The sequence below is a fragment of the Dasypus novemcinctus genome, chromosome 10 (genome assembly GCF_030445035.2).
Source record: "Dasypus novemcinctus isolate mDasNov1 chromosome 10, mDasNov1.1.hap2, whole genome shotgun sequence".
NCBI classification, from domain to species: Eukaryota; Metazoa; Chordata; class Mammalia; order Cingulata; family Dasypodidae; genus Dasypus; species Dasypus novemcinctus.
In genome coordinates, this window is record NC_080682.1 from 79518103 (window position 1) to 79535906 (window position 17804).

At 35.8% G+C, this 17804-nt stretch overlaps 1 protein-coding gene and 1 non-coding gene across 2 annotated transcripts in view; one reads left to right on the forward strand and one right to left on the reverse strand.

The window, feature by feature from the left end:
* Positions 1–17804, forward strand: part of COPB1 (COPI coat complex subunit beta 1) — a 55586-nt gene that overhangs the window by 6826 nt on the left and 30956 nt on the right. The window contains exons 5-13 of the mRNA XM_058305707.2: positions 115–229; positions 2250–2342; positions 5658–5795; positions 8879–8998; positions 11316–11423; positions 11506–11652; positions 12942–13087; positions 14221–14317; positions 16582–16742. Coding sequence (XP_058161690.1) covers positions 115–229; positions 2250–2342; positions 5658–5795; positions 8879–8998; positions 11316–11423; positions 11506–11652; positions 12942–13087; positions 14221–14317; positions 16582–16742 — 1125 coding nt within the window. The remainder of the gene's footprint in view (positions 1–114; positions 230–2249; positions 2343–5657; positions 5796–8878; positions 8999–11315; positions 11424–11505; positions 11653–12941; positions 13088–14220; positions 14318–16581; positions 16743–17804) is intronic.
* LOC111758918 (U6 spliceosomal RNA) lies at positions 6346–6452 on the reverse strand. Its single transcript, XR_002793040.1, has one exon. It is a non-coding gene; the product is annotated as a U6 spliceosomal RNA (small nuclear RNA).

Sequence of the window (17804 nt, forward strand, 5' to 3'; positions counted from 1 at the left end):
ATAATTGATAGTATTATAAAGTTTGTTGAAGTTTAATTTTGGTATTGTCCAGAAATTACTGAAATAGCAAAGTAGGTTTTTATTAAATATATGTATTATCTATTTTATTTAAAGAAATTTTGAACATCTTATACCTGATGCTCCTGAACTGATACATGATTTTCTGGTGAATGAGAAGGATGCAAGTTGCAAAAGGAATGCATTTATGATGTTAATTCATGCAGATCAGGTGAAGTACTTTTAAAACTTTCATGAGAATTGAAATTATTTCATGGGCCTAGATATGCTTTTAGCAGTTTAGTTAGTAATTTTGTGTATTGTACATGTGACTTTTGTGGTTTTGATTTTTTTTAGATTTTATACTTAATTTAATTTGTATAAAAGTACAATTTTTTCTTAACCCTTCTCTGAAATATCACTTAATGTATATATTCACTTTTTAAAAAGTAAACATTGAAGAGGCTTTAATAACCATTTTATAGTTTTCCTTTTTTTTTTTTTAAGATTTATTTCTTTATTCCCCTCCATCCCCCATTGTCTCTTCTCTGCATCCATTCACTGTGTGTTCTTCTGTGTCTGCTTGTATTCTGATTTGGCAGCTCCAGAAACTGATCCTGAGATCTTCCTGAGTGGGAGAGAGGTGATTACTCTGTTGTACCACCTCAGCTCTCTTGGTCTGCTCCGTCTTCTTTTTTCTCTCCTCTGTGTCTCTTGTGTCACTTTGCTGCACCAGCTCTCCCTATTGGCTGGCACTCCTGCATGGGGCAGCATTCCTGCATGGGCCGGCACTCTGCGTGAGCCAGCTTGCCCTCACCAGAAGGCCCTAGGCATTGAATCCTGGACCTCCTATGTTGTAGACGGGAACCCAACTGCTTGAGCCACATCTGTTTCCATATAGTTTTTCTAGATCGAAATTATGATGCCCATAATCTGTGGCACCCTACTTTAGGACTTCGATTGCCTGTTTTTTTCCTTATGTTGGTATAGGTCTAAAATGGTTTAATATAGAAAAGTAGTAGCTTTGCATAGGGGTCCCTCCTTAGCCATGTCTGTGGAAGTGGGGTAGAGTGGCCTTCAATTTAGATGCATGTCCTTATTATGCTCTTTAAATTTCCTAAGTGGATGTTAACTCCATATCCATCTCTGCTGCTGGTTAAAATGTATGGATCTGCTTTTGATTAGTAGCAGTTCTGCACATTTTGGTATGGCATCTGATCTTGAAATTTTTGCTGTCTAAATAATTATTATCAAAATATGGGAAATAACAGATATGAAGACTGAAAAATAAGGATTCTCACCATTCCTCTGAGATCCAGATACTGTTTTATCCTTGTAAGCAAGATTATGAGAAAGCTGCTTACTTGGACCACATTGTTTTGTCCTCCTGTAGAATTGGTTTTACAGAACATTGCTTTGGTATTATGCTGTTGACCTACAGTAAGGCACATAACAAAAAATAATCCAATAACATTTGTTAATATTTTTCTGTAGACATGTCAAGGCCATAGTTCTTCATATTACAGTGTGGTTTATGAGAACTCATAATAGGTTTTCCTTTTAGGTCTCAGTACTAGGAATAACTGTATTCCTAAGCAATTGGTTTACTTATTATTTACTTATTTATTTATTTTTAAGATTTATTTATTTCTCCCCTCCCCCTTGTTTGCACTTGCTGTCTGCTCTTCTTCCTTTTAGGAGGCACTGGGAACCAAACCCAGGACCTGTTGTGTGGTAGGGAGACATCCAGTCTCTTGAGCCACATCCGCTCCCTGCTTGTTATATCTCTCATTTTGTTGTCTTGTATTATCTTGTTGAGTCAGCGTGCTGCACCAGGCCATCACATCAGCTCACTGTCTTGCTCGTCTTCTTTAGGAGGCACCTGGAACCAAACCTGGGATCTTCCATGGGGTACATGGCACCCAACTGCTTGAGCCATGTCTGTTTTCCAGCTGGTTTATTTTGATTGTATGAGTACCTTGAATCATTTAACACACAGTGTTTTTCTCTTTTGATTTAGGTGCTAGAAAATTCAGATCCATATTTGTGACCCACTTCTAGAAAATATGTTTGATTTTGGGTCTTATATTTTATGTGTTAACCTCATTTGTAGTTTTATTACTTCAATTGTTTTTTCTTTTTCCTGATTTCCTTATTTGTTTTTAGTTACAGTATGTATTTCTTAGCTGTATTTTAAATCCTTTTACTGAATGAGGGTGGAGTATGATAAATATATTCTAATTTTTTTTTAGGATAGAGCTTTGGATTACCTAAGTACTTGTATTGATCAAGTTCAAACATTTGGAGACATTCTTCAATTGGTTATTGTTGAACTAATTTATAAGGTAAGAATGATACTTTGAAGGGAAAATAACTCTAAAAGTTTACTTTAAAACAAAATTTAGATACCTCTTTCTGTGAGGCTAACTAATTGAGATAATTTTAAACTTACAGGATAGTTGCAAAAATAATGCAAATGCCATGCAGAGAGCTCCAACATACCTTTACCCCCTAAGATCTGCAGATCTACCAAATTTAACATTTTGCCAGCTTTGTCATACCTTTATTTTTTTCCTTTCTTCCTCTCTTTCCCTCCCTCCTATCCTCTTTCTCCTTATCTATAAGTCTCTATCTATCTATTTTCTGAACATTTGAGGGCATCATACTCCTTGAACACATAATACTTCCATGTACATTTTCTATGAACAAGGATATTTATGTTATCACCTCGTGTGCAGTTATCAAGTTTAAAAATTTTAACTTTGATAAAAACTTACATTCTGTATCCCAGTTTTTTCTTATGTCCCAATAATGTCTTTCTGAGCCTTTTTTCTTCCATTCTTTGATTCCATCTGGTATCATATATTACATTTGTTATTATCTATTTAGTTTGTCTTTCTTTCTTTTCTTTCTTTCTTTCTTGGAAACATATCTTCCCAACCCTTCTCAAACATACCATTTAATGGGATTAATCTCATTCACAATGTTGCAGTTCCCTTACCACCATCTATTACTAAAACTTTCCCTTGACCCCAAACAGAAATCCTACACTCATTTTGTTTTAACTCATTGCCCTTGCCTTCTACCACTGGTAACCTCTACTTTACCTCTTGTCTCTTGTGAGCTTACATATCCTCTGATATTTTCTTTGTGGACACCATGGGGCTTATATTTAACATCTTAAATCTTTAACAGTCTCATTTGCTTTGATACCAACTTAGCATACAAAAACTATATTCCTCCATTTCTCCTACCTTTATGCAGTGCTTGTCACAATTACATGTATATGTATTATGAGTTTACAACCACTGAATTATTACTACATTTTGTTTGTCTTTTAGATCTTGTAGGAAGTTAAAAGTGGAGTTAAATAGCACTGGTATTTATGTTTACCAATGTCATTATCTTTATTGGAGAGCTTTATATTTTCATGTGACTTCAGCTGATTGTCTGGTATCCTTTTCTTTCAGAACTTCCTTTAGCAGTTCTTGTAGCCCCAAGTAATAGAGACTTAACTATGCATATTTTTAAGAAAATATGTTGCTGTATAAATATTTTAGGAAAATCTAATATCATTGTTATCTTCAAGAGAAAAAATAATAATAAGAGGTATTTGCCTCACAGATACAAGCGTTCATTTAGAATAATATAGAAAATTTTAGTTGACTATCCAGTATTGAATATTGTCCCAACTAATAGAAAGTAGTACTTGGGGGGGGAAAGGTTATCTATCTTGCTTGAAGAAGTGGTATTTTCCTTTTATCAGTTATTTAGATTTATGTAATCCATCATGTTTCCTTTTTTTGACATGTCATCGAAGAAATTTAGGACCAAATTTAATATCCTCTTACAGTACCTGTATTAGTATATTTGGTTAATGTGTTACTGTCCTTGCTTTTGTTGCTTTATATTTTCTTTTTCATTTGTGTACAGTATACGCCTTTTATTTTAAGCCACGTGAAAATCTTTTTTGACGCATGGGGCATAAAAATTAATTATGATTGATAAATGAATGAGTAGCTATGAGAAGTATTTGAAGTAACTCTTTATTTCTTTGTGAAATTACCAGTGCTGTGTCACTGTGTTTCACCACATGTTGGCCAACTTTTTTTTTTTATTTTTTAAGTGCAAGCCAGTTTAGTTAGGCTAGTAATTTATTAAGGAAGGGAGGGAAGAGAAATGGGAGAAGATAACAGATTATGGGTCTCAGGTAGAGAGGAAAGGGGCTGAAAAGAGATAAAGAGGGCTGATTTACAGATTATAATTCCCCAATACAGATTACAAAATGCCTAGGTTTACTTGCATACTGATGCAGGCAGGGGGAAGGAAGGCAAGAACAGGGCCAGTTTGGGCTTTGCTCTTGCTTTTGCTTTTTAAACCATTAATTACTCTGCCCCTTTGCTAATGTCTGGGTAGGAGTCCCAGTTATTTGCTATTTTGATTAGTTATCCCACCTATCAATCCCCTAGGAGGGTCCAATGATAGGGCCTTTGGAATATATCTGGGGCTTCTCCTTTATTCCGGAGGAAATCTCATTCCAAATGGGAGTTGTCGCAAGGATCTTCCAACAGCCATCTTGTGGGTTATTCTCAGCCATGTGGATTTCCTGCCAGGTTCCAGATCTGTCTGTTGATTCCCTGTTTTACTAGCTTGTTTGAACTTCCCCCTCAAGAGAGTTTACACCTTTACTCTTAAAGGGGTGCTGCTGATTAGGGGCAGTAGGCCCTATCTGACAAGGTTTAAAACCCTCCTGCTATTCTTTTGCGGTTGGAGGAAGACAAATCTGGCATCCTGGGTGAAGCTGGATGACGTCCCCTTATGGCTAACAAGATGTTGATTCTGGAAGAAATAAGCTTAGAACTTTGAAGATGTACAGTCTTACTAAAAGGAGACTGGACCACAAAAGTAGAAAAGGTGAGGTGCTTTTGAAGGCTGCATCTTCCCAAAGTTGGTGGGTTTTATTTTGCAGATTTTGAGCACTGTTTAGGACTTTTTTCAGAGTGGTTTACATAGAGATGGCATTCTTTCTTAAGGAAGAGACATGTTCCTCCCTGTTCTGCAGTTAGCATGTTAAGTGCCCTGTGATTTTGCAACACTGCTGCAGCAAGAGAGTCTGTTTGCTGTTTTAGAGTTTCTAAGGTATGGCTGGTTTCTTTTATGCAGTTAGTTAGCTCTAGGAAGTGACTGTAATAGATAGTGGGATTTGGTATAAATTGCCAATTCCAGTTTTCCACGGTGATGGGTATGCCTAAGACAACTAAGAGGAAGATGAGAAGAGGCATTGCCTTTTTAGTTATTGTATAGAAAGAAACTACAGGAAATGAAAACAGACAAGATTTTTTAAGTGGTGTCTGGTTTGCCCTCTCCCTAGCAATCAGCTTTTGGGCTAGCGTTAGAGGAAACAGTTGGCTTTGACGGAGGCACTGCTTAGCTTTTTCTCTTAAAGACATATTTCAGGCTGTCCAATGACTGATGTTCACCTGTCCTGTCAGGTGCTTCTGGTGAGCTGACAGCCAACAATTTTAAGTCCTTGAATAAGAATATTCTTAGCTTTAAAATTAAGAAAAGCAACATTCTATAAGCTGACACTTATAAAAAAATTTCATTTCGAAAGAAAATGTTCCTGAGATCAATTGAAACCTCACTGTTTTCTTCTTCAGGTCTGTCATGCTAATCCATCAGAGAGGGCTCGTTTTATTCGCTGCATCTATAACTTATTACAGTCATCTAGCCCTGCTGTAAAATATGAAGCTGCTGGAACATTAGTGACACTCTCTAGTGCACCAACTGCGATCAAGGTACTGCTTATTTTTTTTGTGGGGGTGGTCTAAATTAGATGATAGATATGCTGACTTTTCACTTAAGATTTAGTAACATTGCAGTTTACTTTTTAGTTGCATGGCATTACATGGCATAGAGGAGCAACTACAAATTTTATAAAATTTGCTTTCTTACATAGTCTGTCTGCTCTTCCTCCATCCCTCCCTACACATTTTTCTTACCTCCCCTCCTTCCTTCTTTTCTTTCCTTCATATATATGAGAAAAGACTTACATATCTACTTTCTGAAGAATAATACTGGTATTTTAAGATCTTTCCCCATATTAAATTTCATTGAAAACTAGATCCGGGAAAATGAATTCTGGATCCTAAATGAGGGATGCTGAAAGGGTACTTAGTGATTTTTTTTTTTTTTTATTGACTTTGTAATAATATTACATTAAAAATATATATGTGAGGTCCCATTCAACCCCACCCCCCCCACCCCCCCCCTCCCCACCCCAACAACACTCGTTCCCATCATCATGACACATCCATTGGATTTGGTAAGTACATCTTTGGGCACCTCAAAAATATGGAACGCTTCACGAATTTGCGTGTCATCCTTGCACAGGGGCCATGCTAATCTTCTCTGTATCGTTCCAATTTTAGTATATGTGCTGCCGAAGCGAGCACAGTGATTATTTTTAATAATGGAATGTTACCCTTCTCTTCTTTTTTTTTTTTAAGATTTATTTATTTATTTATTATTTATTTATTTAATTCCCCTCCCCTCCCCCGGTTGTCTGTTTTCTGTGTCTTTTTGCTGCGTCTTGTTTCTTTGTCCGCTTCTGTTGTCGTCAGCGGCACGGGAAGTGTGGGCGGCGCCATTCCTCGGCAGGCTGCTCCCTCCTTCGCGCTGGGCGGCTCTCCTTATGGGTGCACTCCTTGCGCGTGTGGCTCCCCTACGTGGGGGACACCCCAGCGTGGCAGGGCACTCCTTGCGCCCATCAACACTGCGCATGGGCCAGCTCCACACGGGTCAAGGAGGCCCGGGGCTTGAACCGCGGGCCTCCCATGTGGTAGACGGATGCCCTAACCACTGGGCCAAAGTCCGTTTCCCACCCTTCTCTTCTTAAGTTTTTTTCTACCTAGTCTGTGTCAGGAATCCCTAATATATTCAGAGACTGAGTTGCTCAAGAAAGCCAGTTTGTATAAATGGAAGAATTTACTGCTTTATCCACCAATACTTAGGAATATTTTTAACTTTATATTTTGAAACAATTTTAGACTAATAGAAATGTTGTAGAAACAGGCAGGTTCCCATATACCTTCACCCACCTTCCTGTAATGTGAATGTCTGCATAACCATTGTTTAATTGGCATATTAAGAATTAATATTGGAACAATACTAATAACTAGACCACAGGCAGACTATTTGAATTTCACAAGTTTTCCTACCTTTTTCTGGTGCAAGATCCAATCCAGGACCCCACATTGCATTTAGTTGTCAGATATCCTTAGTCTCTTCTATTCTGATATAGTTCTTCAGGTTTTCCTTGTTTTTTATGACCTTGAAATATTGAAGAGTACTCCCCAGTTATTTTGTAAAATATTACTCAATTTGGGTCCATCTGATATTTTCTCATGCTTAGATTGAGGTTATGCATTTTTGAGAAGAATACCACAGAAGTAACTTCTTTTCTTAGTATATCAGAATAGTGCTTGATATTGATATGTCTTAATACAAGTGATATTAACCTTGATCACTTAGTTAAATTGGTGTCTACTGCGTTTCTGCATCGTTGAGTTACTATTTTTGTCTTTGTAATGAATAAATTATCATGGGGGAGATACTTTGAAACTATGCACATATCTTGTTTTTTCTCAAACTTACACCCACTAATTTTATCTGCCAATGGATCTTCTTTACAACAGTTATTACTGTAGTATTATAATAGTGACTTTTTGTTTCCCTCATTTTCTTCTACATTTATTAATTAAAATTCTTCTGCAGGAAAGAGCTGTCCCTTTTCCTTTATTTGTATCAATATCTATTTTATTTCATTCTGTGCGTTATAATCCAATAAGGCCATTATTCTGTTGACATCATTCTGTTATTCACATTTTTCCAGCTTTGGCCATTGGGAGCTCTTTGGGGTTTGCTCCTTTATTCTTTACATTCTTGAATCATTCTAAAATATACGGGTTTTTTTTTTTCCTCTTATTACTAAGTGTTTTAAATATATACTGAAATACTCTCATTACTCAGGGTCATTTTTATATTCTTAGTTGTTCTGCATGCTTTAGTGTGGATGCATTAGACTTTGCCTCTAAACTAAAGTTGCTTAATAACTATACTTTTTGAGATTTTCTGCTTTTTTCTGTTTTTTTCCTTAATGTCAACCCTTAACCTTTCTTTGTCTGTCAAGTATTTCTGCCTGAAGCAACCCTTTTTCATCCTTTTAATGACCAATGCTTCTAGTCTTTTGTACGCTTGAAAACGATATAAGGTTTGTTAGAATTTAGGGAACAGAGGAACATATTCCTCTGAATAAAGTTCATAAACTTCAGTAAAGGAAAATTAGTGAGTATATTTTAGCTTCTTGAGGATATTTTTGTTGTTGCTGTTTTTTTTTTTTTGTTTTTTTTTTTTAAGATTTTTAATATTTATTTCTCCCCCTTCCCCTGCCATTACCTGCTCTCTGTGTCCATTCGCTGTGTGTTCTTTGTCCACTTATATTCTTGTCAGGTGGCACCAGAAATCTGTGTCTCTTTTTGTTGCATCATCTTGCTGCGTCAGCTCTCCGTGTGTGCAGTGCCGCTGTGCGGAGCAGGCTGTGCTTTTTTTCATATGGGGCAGCACTCCTTGCAAGGTGCACTCCTTGCACGTGGGGCACCCATACATGGCATGGCACTCCTTGCGTGCGGCAGCACTGAGCGTGGGCCAGCTCACCACACAGGCCAAGAGGCCCTAGGTTCGAACCCTGGACCTCCCATATAATAGGCGGACACTCTCTCAGTTGAGCCACATTCACTTCCCTATTGCTTATTTTTAGATTCCATGTTTAAAATAGATGAATGTAGTCTTAAAATACATTTCTTTTTCTAAATCAATATAGGCTGCTGCTCAGTGTTACATTGATTTAATTATTAAGGAGAGTGACAACAATGTAAAGCTCATAGTTCTGGATCGATTGATAGAATTAAAAGAGCATCCTGCTCATGAACGAGTATTACAGGTAAGTGTTGTCTGAACGAGAACAATCCTAAATTATTATCCAAATGGAGATCATTCCCAAGCCTTGCCATTTTGATTATCTTAAATGTTTGGATATTGGGCAGTTTAAATTTTGGTCACCTGAGGTATAACTCTTGAATCACCATAGCTTTTGGGGTTATTATCTTTGCCATAAAGAAAAAAAATTCCAAAATGAATTAATATGTTTGCTTTTTTCTGTTATATTTATACTCTTGGGTATGCTTAGCAATAGTGCTATATAATGCTACCAATATTAATATAGTTTATATTTCTTGAAAAGTAATTATCAATTAATTGAAAATAAAAGATCATCACATTCTAAAAAATAATGACAGGTAGATTGAGTCCTGGGTGAGAACAACAAAAAAATTGCTATAAAAGGTATTACTGGCATAATTGGAAAAATGTGAATGTAGACAGTTTACTAGCCAATAGTATTGTTATAAATGTTAAATTATTTTAATTTGATAATTATGTTATAGGTATGTGAAAATTATTGGGAGATATGCACAGAAATGCTTAGTATTATAAAGCAAAAATGGCAAAATATATTAACAATTGGTGAGTGTAGGTAAAAGGTATACAGGAGTCACTTACAAATTTTAGAACTGTTTTATCAGTTTGAAATTTTTAAGTAAAGTTTTCAAGAGGTAAAATCATTTGTAAATTAAGTTTTGCTGTACTTTGAAATATTTATCTGCCATAGATTTTTTATGCATCTTTTAAATATTACATTTTCCTTCAGAGCCAAAATAACATCAGAGTTAACAAAATTGTTATAATTTCTTCATATTATCTAATACCAAGTCAGATCCACATTTTCCCAGATGTCCCAAAAATGCTCATTGGTAGGTAATTTGTCCTTTCACAACTGTATATTGTATATGGTTGTTGTGTCTCTTAAGTCTTTTCATTTTTTTTTAATATGTATTTTTTATTGGAGTAGTTGTGAGCTTACAAAATAATCATGCATAATGTGCAGAATTCCCATACATCATCCCTCCACCAACACCTTACATTGTTGTAGAACATTTGTTACAGATTATGAAAGAATATCATCAGACTATTACCACTAACTATAGTCCGGAGTGTACATTTGGTATGTTTTTTCCCTGAATCCCTATTTTTTAGCACCATGTATTAGTATTGTGCATTTTTTATAGTTCATGAGAAACGTTCTCATATTTGTGCTGTTAATCACCATCCATCTTCCACCATGTTATATAGTCCCATACTTTGTAGATTCTATCCAAAGCGTGCACTCAGTGGCTCTCACTTTCATCACAGAGTTGTATAGTCATTACCCCCGTAAACCTTTCAATGTTTTCCTTAGTCTAATAGAAAAAGTTCCATACCTCTCTATCATTGACCCTTAGCATTAGTGTAGTATATTCTTGACATTGATGCAAGATTATTACAGTATTAGGGATCCAGTGTAGCTCAGGTTGTTGAGCGCCTGCTTCCCGTGTTTGAGGCTGCAGGTTCAATCTTCGGTACCTCCTAAAAACAAAACAAATGGAAAAACCAAATCTCATTGGGGAGCGTATGTAGCTCAGTGGTTGAACACCTGCTTTCCATGTACAAGGACCTGGGTTCAACCCCCATACCTCCTTAAAAAAAAAAAACAACACATTACAATATCGCTGTTAACTGTAGTCACTAAGTTACATTAATTGCATTTTTCCCATGAATCACCATACTTTTATACCACCTTGTAATAGTGATGTACATTTGTTTTAGTTCATAGAAGAACATTCTTGATTTTGTACTATTAATCATAATCCTCATCCACTTCCAGGTTCGCTATGTAAGTCCTTTCATTTTGAACAGTGTCTTTTATTCAATTTGACTTATTAAAGAGACAGGACCAGGTCACTTCTTGATGTGTGCTTTCATTTCGCTTGTACCTCTGACCTCTGTTGCTTGTAAACTAAGTTGGATTTAAAACTTGATAGAATCAAAGTAAACTTTTCTACCTTGAATGCGTCATGTTATAGTCTGTATTTCATATTGCATTATATGAGGAGATACAAAATATCTGTATATTTCACCACTTGTGTTTTGTGTGTTTTTTTGGAATTTAATATTTTCTTGTTTAATGTGTGGGTCTTCACTTACCCACTGAGATATCACCCTGTGATAACTTGAACACATTCATATTCCAGGTCACTAGTGGTTTTATGATAGATAAAAGGATTATGATCATGCAGACAGAACCCTCCATTCTACCATTATGTTTTTCTTGTGAACAGAATGATTGGTATTATTTAGTGATTTTTTTTTTTGCTCTTTTTCAGGACCTGGTTATGGATATCCTAAGAGTATTAAGCACACCAGACTTAGAAGTACGCAAGAAAACTCTGCAGTTAGCCCTGGATCTTGTGTCTTCTAGGAATGTTGAAGAGGTGAAACAAAACTGTCACAGCACTTGTAACCTGTCGGCCCATACACGATATAATTTTAACTTATATTTACTTTTTTCTGCAGCTGGTTATTGTCCTTAAGAAAGAAGTGATTAAAACAAATAATGTGTCAGAGCATGAAGATACTGACAAATACCGACAACTTCTTGTGCGAACATTGCATTCCTGTTCTGTCCGATTTCCAGATATGGCTGCAAATGTTATTCCTGTGGTATGTAAATCCGAGCCTTAATTTTGAAGTTCTCTAAAAATAGAATTTTTAAAAATTTCTAGTTATTCAACTCCAGAAATCACAACTGTATGGAATCACTACATTTCGTGGTTGAAAGGGATATTTATATCCATCTATTCTTTAGCTCAGAAGAATAAGGACTCTGACCTTTCTCAGACGTCCTCATCAAAAAACACATAGTGACAAAAAAAGTAGCTCCATGTGTTGTTAAAATTGATAGTTGTTACAAATATGTAAAGTAAAATTATGCTGTGTATATATATATCATTCAGGAAGAGATAAGTGTTTCAAATAGTTTCAGCTTTTGCAGATTTTTTAATAGGAAAAATTCACATATTTAGAGTTATTTCTCTAATACTGTCAGATAAATGAGGTATGTTGTTATATTTAAAATTTTATGTTTCAGGTCGGAATTTTCTCTAAAATGAGTTTGCTTTTAGTTATATTTTAGAAATATTCAATTTATTTATTTTAGATTGTGGGATTCCAGCTTCTGTCTTTTTGTTTGTTTTTTTATAAAGATTTATTTATTTATTTATTTCTCCCCAGCCCCTTGTTGTTTCTCACTTGCTGAGTCTGTCTTTTTTTTTTTTAATATTACATTCAAAAAATATGAGGTCCCCATATACCCCCATCCCCCGCTGAGTCTGTCTTTGTTGTTTCTTTAGGAGGCACCAGGAGCCAAACCCGAGACCACCGATGTGGGAGGGAGGTGTCTCATCACTTGAGCCACCTCTGCTCCCTGCTTTGTTTCGTCTCTCATTCTGTTTTTCCTCCCCACGTCTCTTGGCATCATCTTGTTGTGTCAGCAGCCATGCCTGCCTGTTGCATCAGCTCGCTGTCTTCTTTAGGAGGCACCAGGAACCTCTGCTTGCTTTTTTGTGTCTCCCACTATATTCTTTTCTTCTTGTGTCTGCTTACTGTGCCTGCCCGTTGTGCCAGCTCACTGTCTTCTTTAGGAGGCACCAGGATTCAAACCAGCAACCTCCCATGTGGTGTGGAAGGCAGGAGCAGTCACCTGAGCTACATCCACTTCCCCCCAGCTTCTGTTTTATACTCAGTTTTGTGATAAACGTAGCTGCACATAAAAACAAGAAGGCTTTGTGTATTTGTTTATATAGTAGTGCTTGTCTCTCAGTTCACATTTTGTTAGGATTTGAAAATTAAGAATTAACATTCTTTGTAAATTTGTTATTTTACTTCTTGCCGTAGATAATCTTTCCGATAATTATGTGATTGTTCTATTTCTCTTTTTTTGTTTCTTTTAGTTAATGGAATTTCTTAGTGATAATAATGAAGCAGCAGCTGCTGATGTCTTAGAATTTGTTCGTGAAGCCATTCAGCGCTTTGATAATCTGAGAATGCTTATTGTTGAGAAGATGCTTGAAGTCTTTCATGCTATTAAATCTGTCAAGTAGGTTTAAAATACTTTTAAATATAAGATTAAGCATTTTATCAGTTTTTATCTTTAAAGGGTCCATTGATAGAAAGTATAATAGAGGGAAGATGGTTCAAGATGAGCCAAAATAGGACAAAATAAAATAAGTCTAATCGTAAACATCACCCTACCCCCACCTTTGGTTAATCTGTACTTTACTGGAAAAATGATTTTTTAGGAGTGAATTAGCTCGTTTTCTCTATCCTGATTTTCTCTAAAATGTGAATCATAAAGTGCCTAAGGAACATATGTTTAAATGGCATCACTTTCGAATGTCATTATTTATATCCCCCTTTAGCATTTGTGGAAGAGAAGTATTGAAAATGCATCCTAATTCTGACATGATATGATTTCCTTCACATAGCCTTTACTAATAAGAAAAGAGCATTGCATCCAAATTTTTCTTCATATAAAGTATCTGATGGAAATACTGTAACAGACAGACAGTATGTCTACCTAGATAGAAAGAAAAGGGCCAGTATAAAATTTATATTTATGATATGAAAATATATTGATATTTATGGAAGAGAGCAAGATTTGCTTCTTTGTAATAATAATCATATCAAAGTTTTGTTTTGACAATTTCAGTCAAACATTATTAACTTTAGCATTTTAAACTAGAGAATTGTTGCCTTCTTTACCATTTTATGTTGTTTTTACTAATCCCTTTTATTCCTTCCTTGTCCAATGTTGTGTTAAGAACTTTGCCTCTTCTATTCCATGATTATCAGTAAAAAGTGAATTACTTTTTACATTAAGATAATAAATTTCTTAGAGTAGTAAGCAAAAAAGCTAAATTTACCTTAAAACTATCCTAAATGGAAGGTAACAACTTTCTGGGAAACATTTTGGTATTTTGTTTTTAATACTGAGTTTACCTAGTTTTAGAATATTCCTAATGATGTTGAATGAAACAGTTTTTTTCCTTTTAATCTGTGTGATTTCTGGAAACAAACAAAAAACCTAATAGTGTTTGTAATATTCTTTCTTAAATGTTTTTCCATATCTTCCATAGTCCCTTAGAACTGCAAAATCTTGAGCTTGAGGGTCTCACAGCATCAAGATTTGTTTGCAAGGCCAGTGTTTGAAAACTTGTATTCTTGTTCTAGAATTTACAGAGGAGCACTGTGGATCCTGGGAGAATACTGTAGTACTAAGGAAGACATTCAGAGTGTGATGACTGAGGTCCGCAGGTCCCTTGGGGAGGTATGTTTTACTTCAGTAAAACCTACTTTATAGGCGATTTGCTTTTGTGTTTCTATTTAATTATAGTGTCTGGGATAAAGAACACTGAGAAAAATGTATTTTAATTACCTAGATAATAAAGCCAGTTTCAAACTGAACTTTGAGGACTTCTCTCCCTCCTCCTTAGGTGCTGTGGAGAATTAGGGAAGGTTCATTCCCAATTTCCCTCATCCCAGTTGAAACATAGCAGCTTTTTTATCTATATTGTTTACTCTTCTCAGTAAGAGTTTGTTTGAACAAAAGGTTCTGTGTCTTAAAAAAAAAAAAAAAGGACAAAGGCCCATAAAACTGTTTCAGTTTTTATGTTCTGGAAGAATTACAAATATAAAAACAAGACTGACTTAAGAATATTTATGTAGTAAAGCTGACATTATCTGTTCATCCAAATAACATACAGTAGAAAAACAACATTGGATTGCTTGGCTAGTCTTTGTTTGGCTAGTAATTAGCTCCAGGACCTTGGATATAAGTTCCTTAACCGGAGTGAATATCAGTTTAACTCAACAACAAACAGATAACCAAATTGAAAAATGGGCAAAGGGCTTGAATAGGCATTTCTCCAAAGAGGATATTGGCTGATAAGCACATGAACAAATGTTCAACATCACTAGTCATTACAGAAATCAAAATCACAATGAGATACCACGTGACACCCACTAGAATAGCTATTATTTAAAAACGAAGAAACTGTGTTGGTGAGGATGTGGAAAATAGGGTCTCTTGTACATTGGTGGGAATGTAAAATGGTATACCTGCTATAAAAAAGTTTGGCAGTTCCTCATAATATTAAGAAAAGAATTACCACATGACTCAGCAATCCCGCTTCTAGTATATACCCAAATGAATTGAGAGCAGGGACTTGGACAGATGCTTGTACACCAATGGTCATAGCAATATTAGTCACAATAACCAAAAGGTGGAAGTAACCCAAATGTCCATCAGCAGATTAATGGATAAATAAAATGTGTATCCATACAAAGGAATGTTATTGTGCCTTTAAAAGGAATGAAATTCTGATAAATGTTATAACTTGGATGAACCTCGAAGACATGCTGCATGAAGTAAGTCAGACACAAAGATGCAGACATTGTATGATTTCACTTTATGAAATAGCATATGCAAACTCAGAGACTGCTTTATTCATAGAAGTAGCGTGACAGTTACTGGGGCGGGGATTATGGTAAGGATGAGAAAGGCAGTGGGCAGTTAATGCATAATGGGTACAGGGTTTCTGTTGGGGGCAATGTGAAAGTTCTGGTAATGGATGCTAGCAAGTATAGCACAACATTGTGAATGCAGTTAATCCCACTGAATTGTTTACTTGGGAGTGGTTGAGATGGGAAAGCTTATATTGTATATATATTTCCACAATTTAAAAAAAGACACTAAAGAGACAATGACAATTAAATGCAATACATGGTCCTGGATGGGGTCAAGTAATAGAGGAAAAAGGCTCAAAAGGACATTATTTGGACATATGAAAGATTTAGAGTATACACTATATAAACGATATCAATATTAAATGTCTTCAACTTGGTAATTATACTTGAGGTGCTTACATAAATGATTATCTTTGTTAATAAAATGTACGTGGAAGAATTACATGTTTAAGGAACATGATGGATACAACCTATTCTGAAATATTCAGAAATGGATGGATAGGAAAATAGAATGATACAGAAACTATGGCACAGTGTTAAAGATGGTAGATCTGGGTATGTAGATGTGGGGTAGAAATTCTCTGTGGGTTTTGTGTTCTTTTTGTAGCTATTCTGTGAGTTTCAAATTATTTCAAAATAAAAGTTGAAAGAAAAAAATAAAATTATTATGTACAAGGAAGTCAGATTTGTTTCATTTTAAAAGGAGTGCTATATTTTGTTAGTATTTTAAGAGAAAAGGAATGAGGTTTAGAGTATCTGCTTTGTGCTAGGCACTGTCCTAGGAATTTTCCTATTAAGTAACTTACGTAGAAAGAATTAAGATTTCGATTTAAAAAGATTTTAATAAACTGAGGCTCAAAGTGGTTTAATTAACTTTCCCTGGGTCTTACAATTAGTGGTAGAATGAGAATTCAAACCCAGGAATGTCCAACTCTAAAGCCCCTATTCCAATATCCACAAAATCCGTTGAGAGAATAACTTGTCTATAGAAATGACTGAATATTGAATATGATTTTGCTTGGTATTGATATTATTACTAAATTGATGTTTCCAATTGATTTTTAGATCCCGATTGTGGAGTCAGAAATAAAGAAAGAAGCTGGTGAATTAAAACCTGAAGAAGAAATAACTGTGGGGCCAGTTCAGAAATTGGTAACTGAAATGGGCACTTATGCAACTCAGAGTGCCCTTAGCAGTTCTAGACCCACCAAGAAAGAGGAAGACAGGTAATTTAAGGCACCTGTGCCCTGCCAGTTACTTCTTTTATTCTTGTGTTTAAAACATCAAATGATTTATTTTCTTTAATTATTTTGTTTTTATGACCAAAATGGAAGTGCATGCCATTTAAAAGGTACTTGAAGAGAGGAGAATTTGTTATTTCCTCCAGGGGTTTTGTTGCCCATTACCATCCAGAAATACAGTTTTAACTTCAAGGTTTTACATAGTTTTGAAGATTTTCCATTTCTGATTAACAGATTAAAATTGTTCATTCTTTCCCCTTGATTTTCCCTGGATTTTGCTTTACATTTTTATGGTGAAGCTGATGAAAATAATGCCTAAAGTTTTATTGAATGCTTACTATGTGCTAGGCATTGTGCTAGTTTTTTTGTCTCATAGTCTTGACAATCCTGTGTGGTAGAGTCTCTTAGTAACGCCATTTTACAGAAGAAGAATTTGAGGATAAATTTATAAATCCTACATTTATAAATTAAGGATAAATTCATAATTTATCCAAAAGGACACAATAAATAGACAAGCTGAGATTTAAATGTTGCTCATTGACTCCATATATATACCCTTAACCATTTTCTCTTTAATAGTTTTAAAGATTCATTTTATTTATTTTTCTCCCCCCCGCCCCCCCCCCCCCCCCCCGCCATTGTCTGCTCTCTGTCTACTCGTGGTGTGTTCTTCTGCATCTGCTTGCATTATCTGGTGGCACTGGGAAACTGCATCTCTTTTTTGTTGTGCCATCTTGCTTCGTCAGCTCTCCGTGTGCGTGGTGCCACTCCTGGGTGGACTGTGCTACTTTCACCTGGGGCAGCTCTCCTTGTGGGGTGCACTCCTTGCGCGTGGGGCTCCACTTGGCGTGGCAGCACTGCGTGTGGGCCAGCTTACCACACGGGTGAGGAGGCCCTAGGGTTCAAACCCTGGACCCTCCACGTGGTCGATGAACACTCTTATCAGTTCAGCCATGTCTCCTTCCCCATTTTCTCTTTTCATATCCATTTGGATCTTGCATCATTTGAAGGTAACTATTAAAGCCATTGCATTCTTTTTCCTTCTGA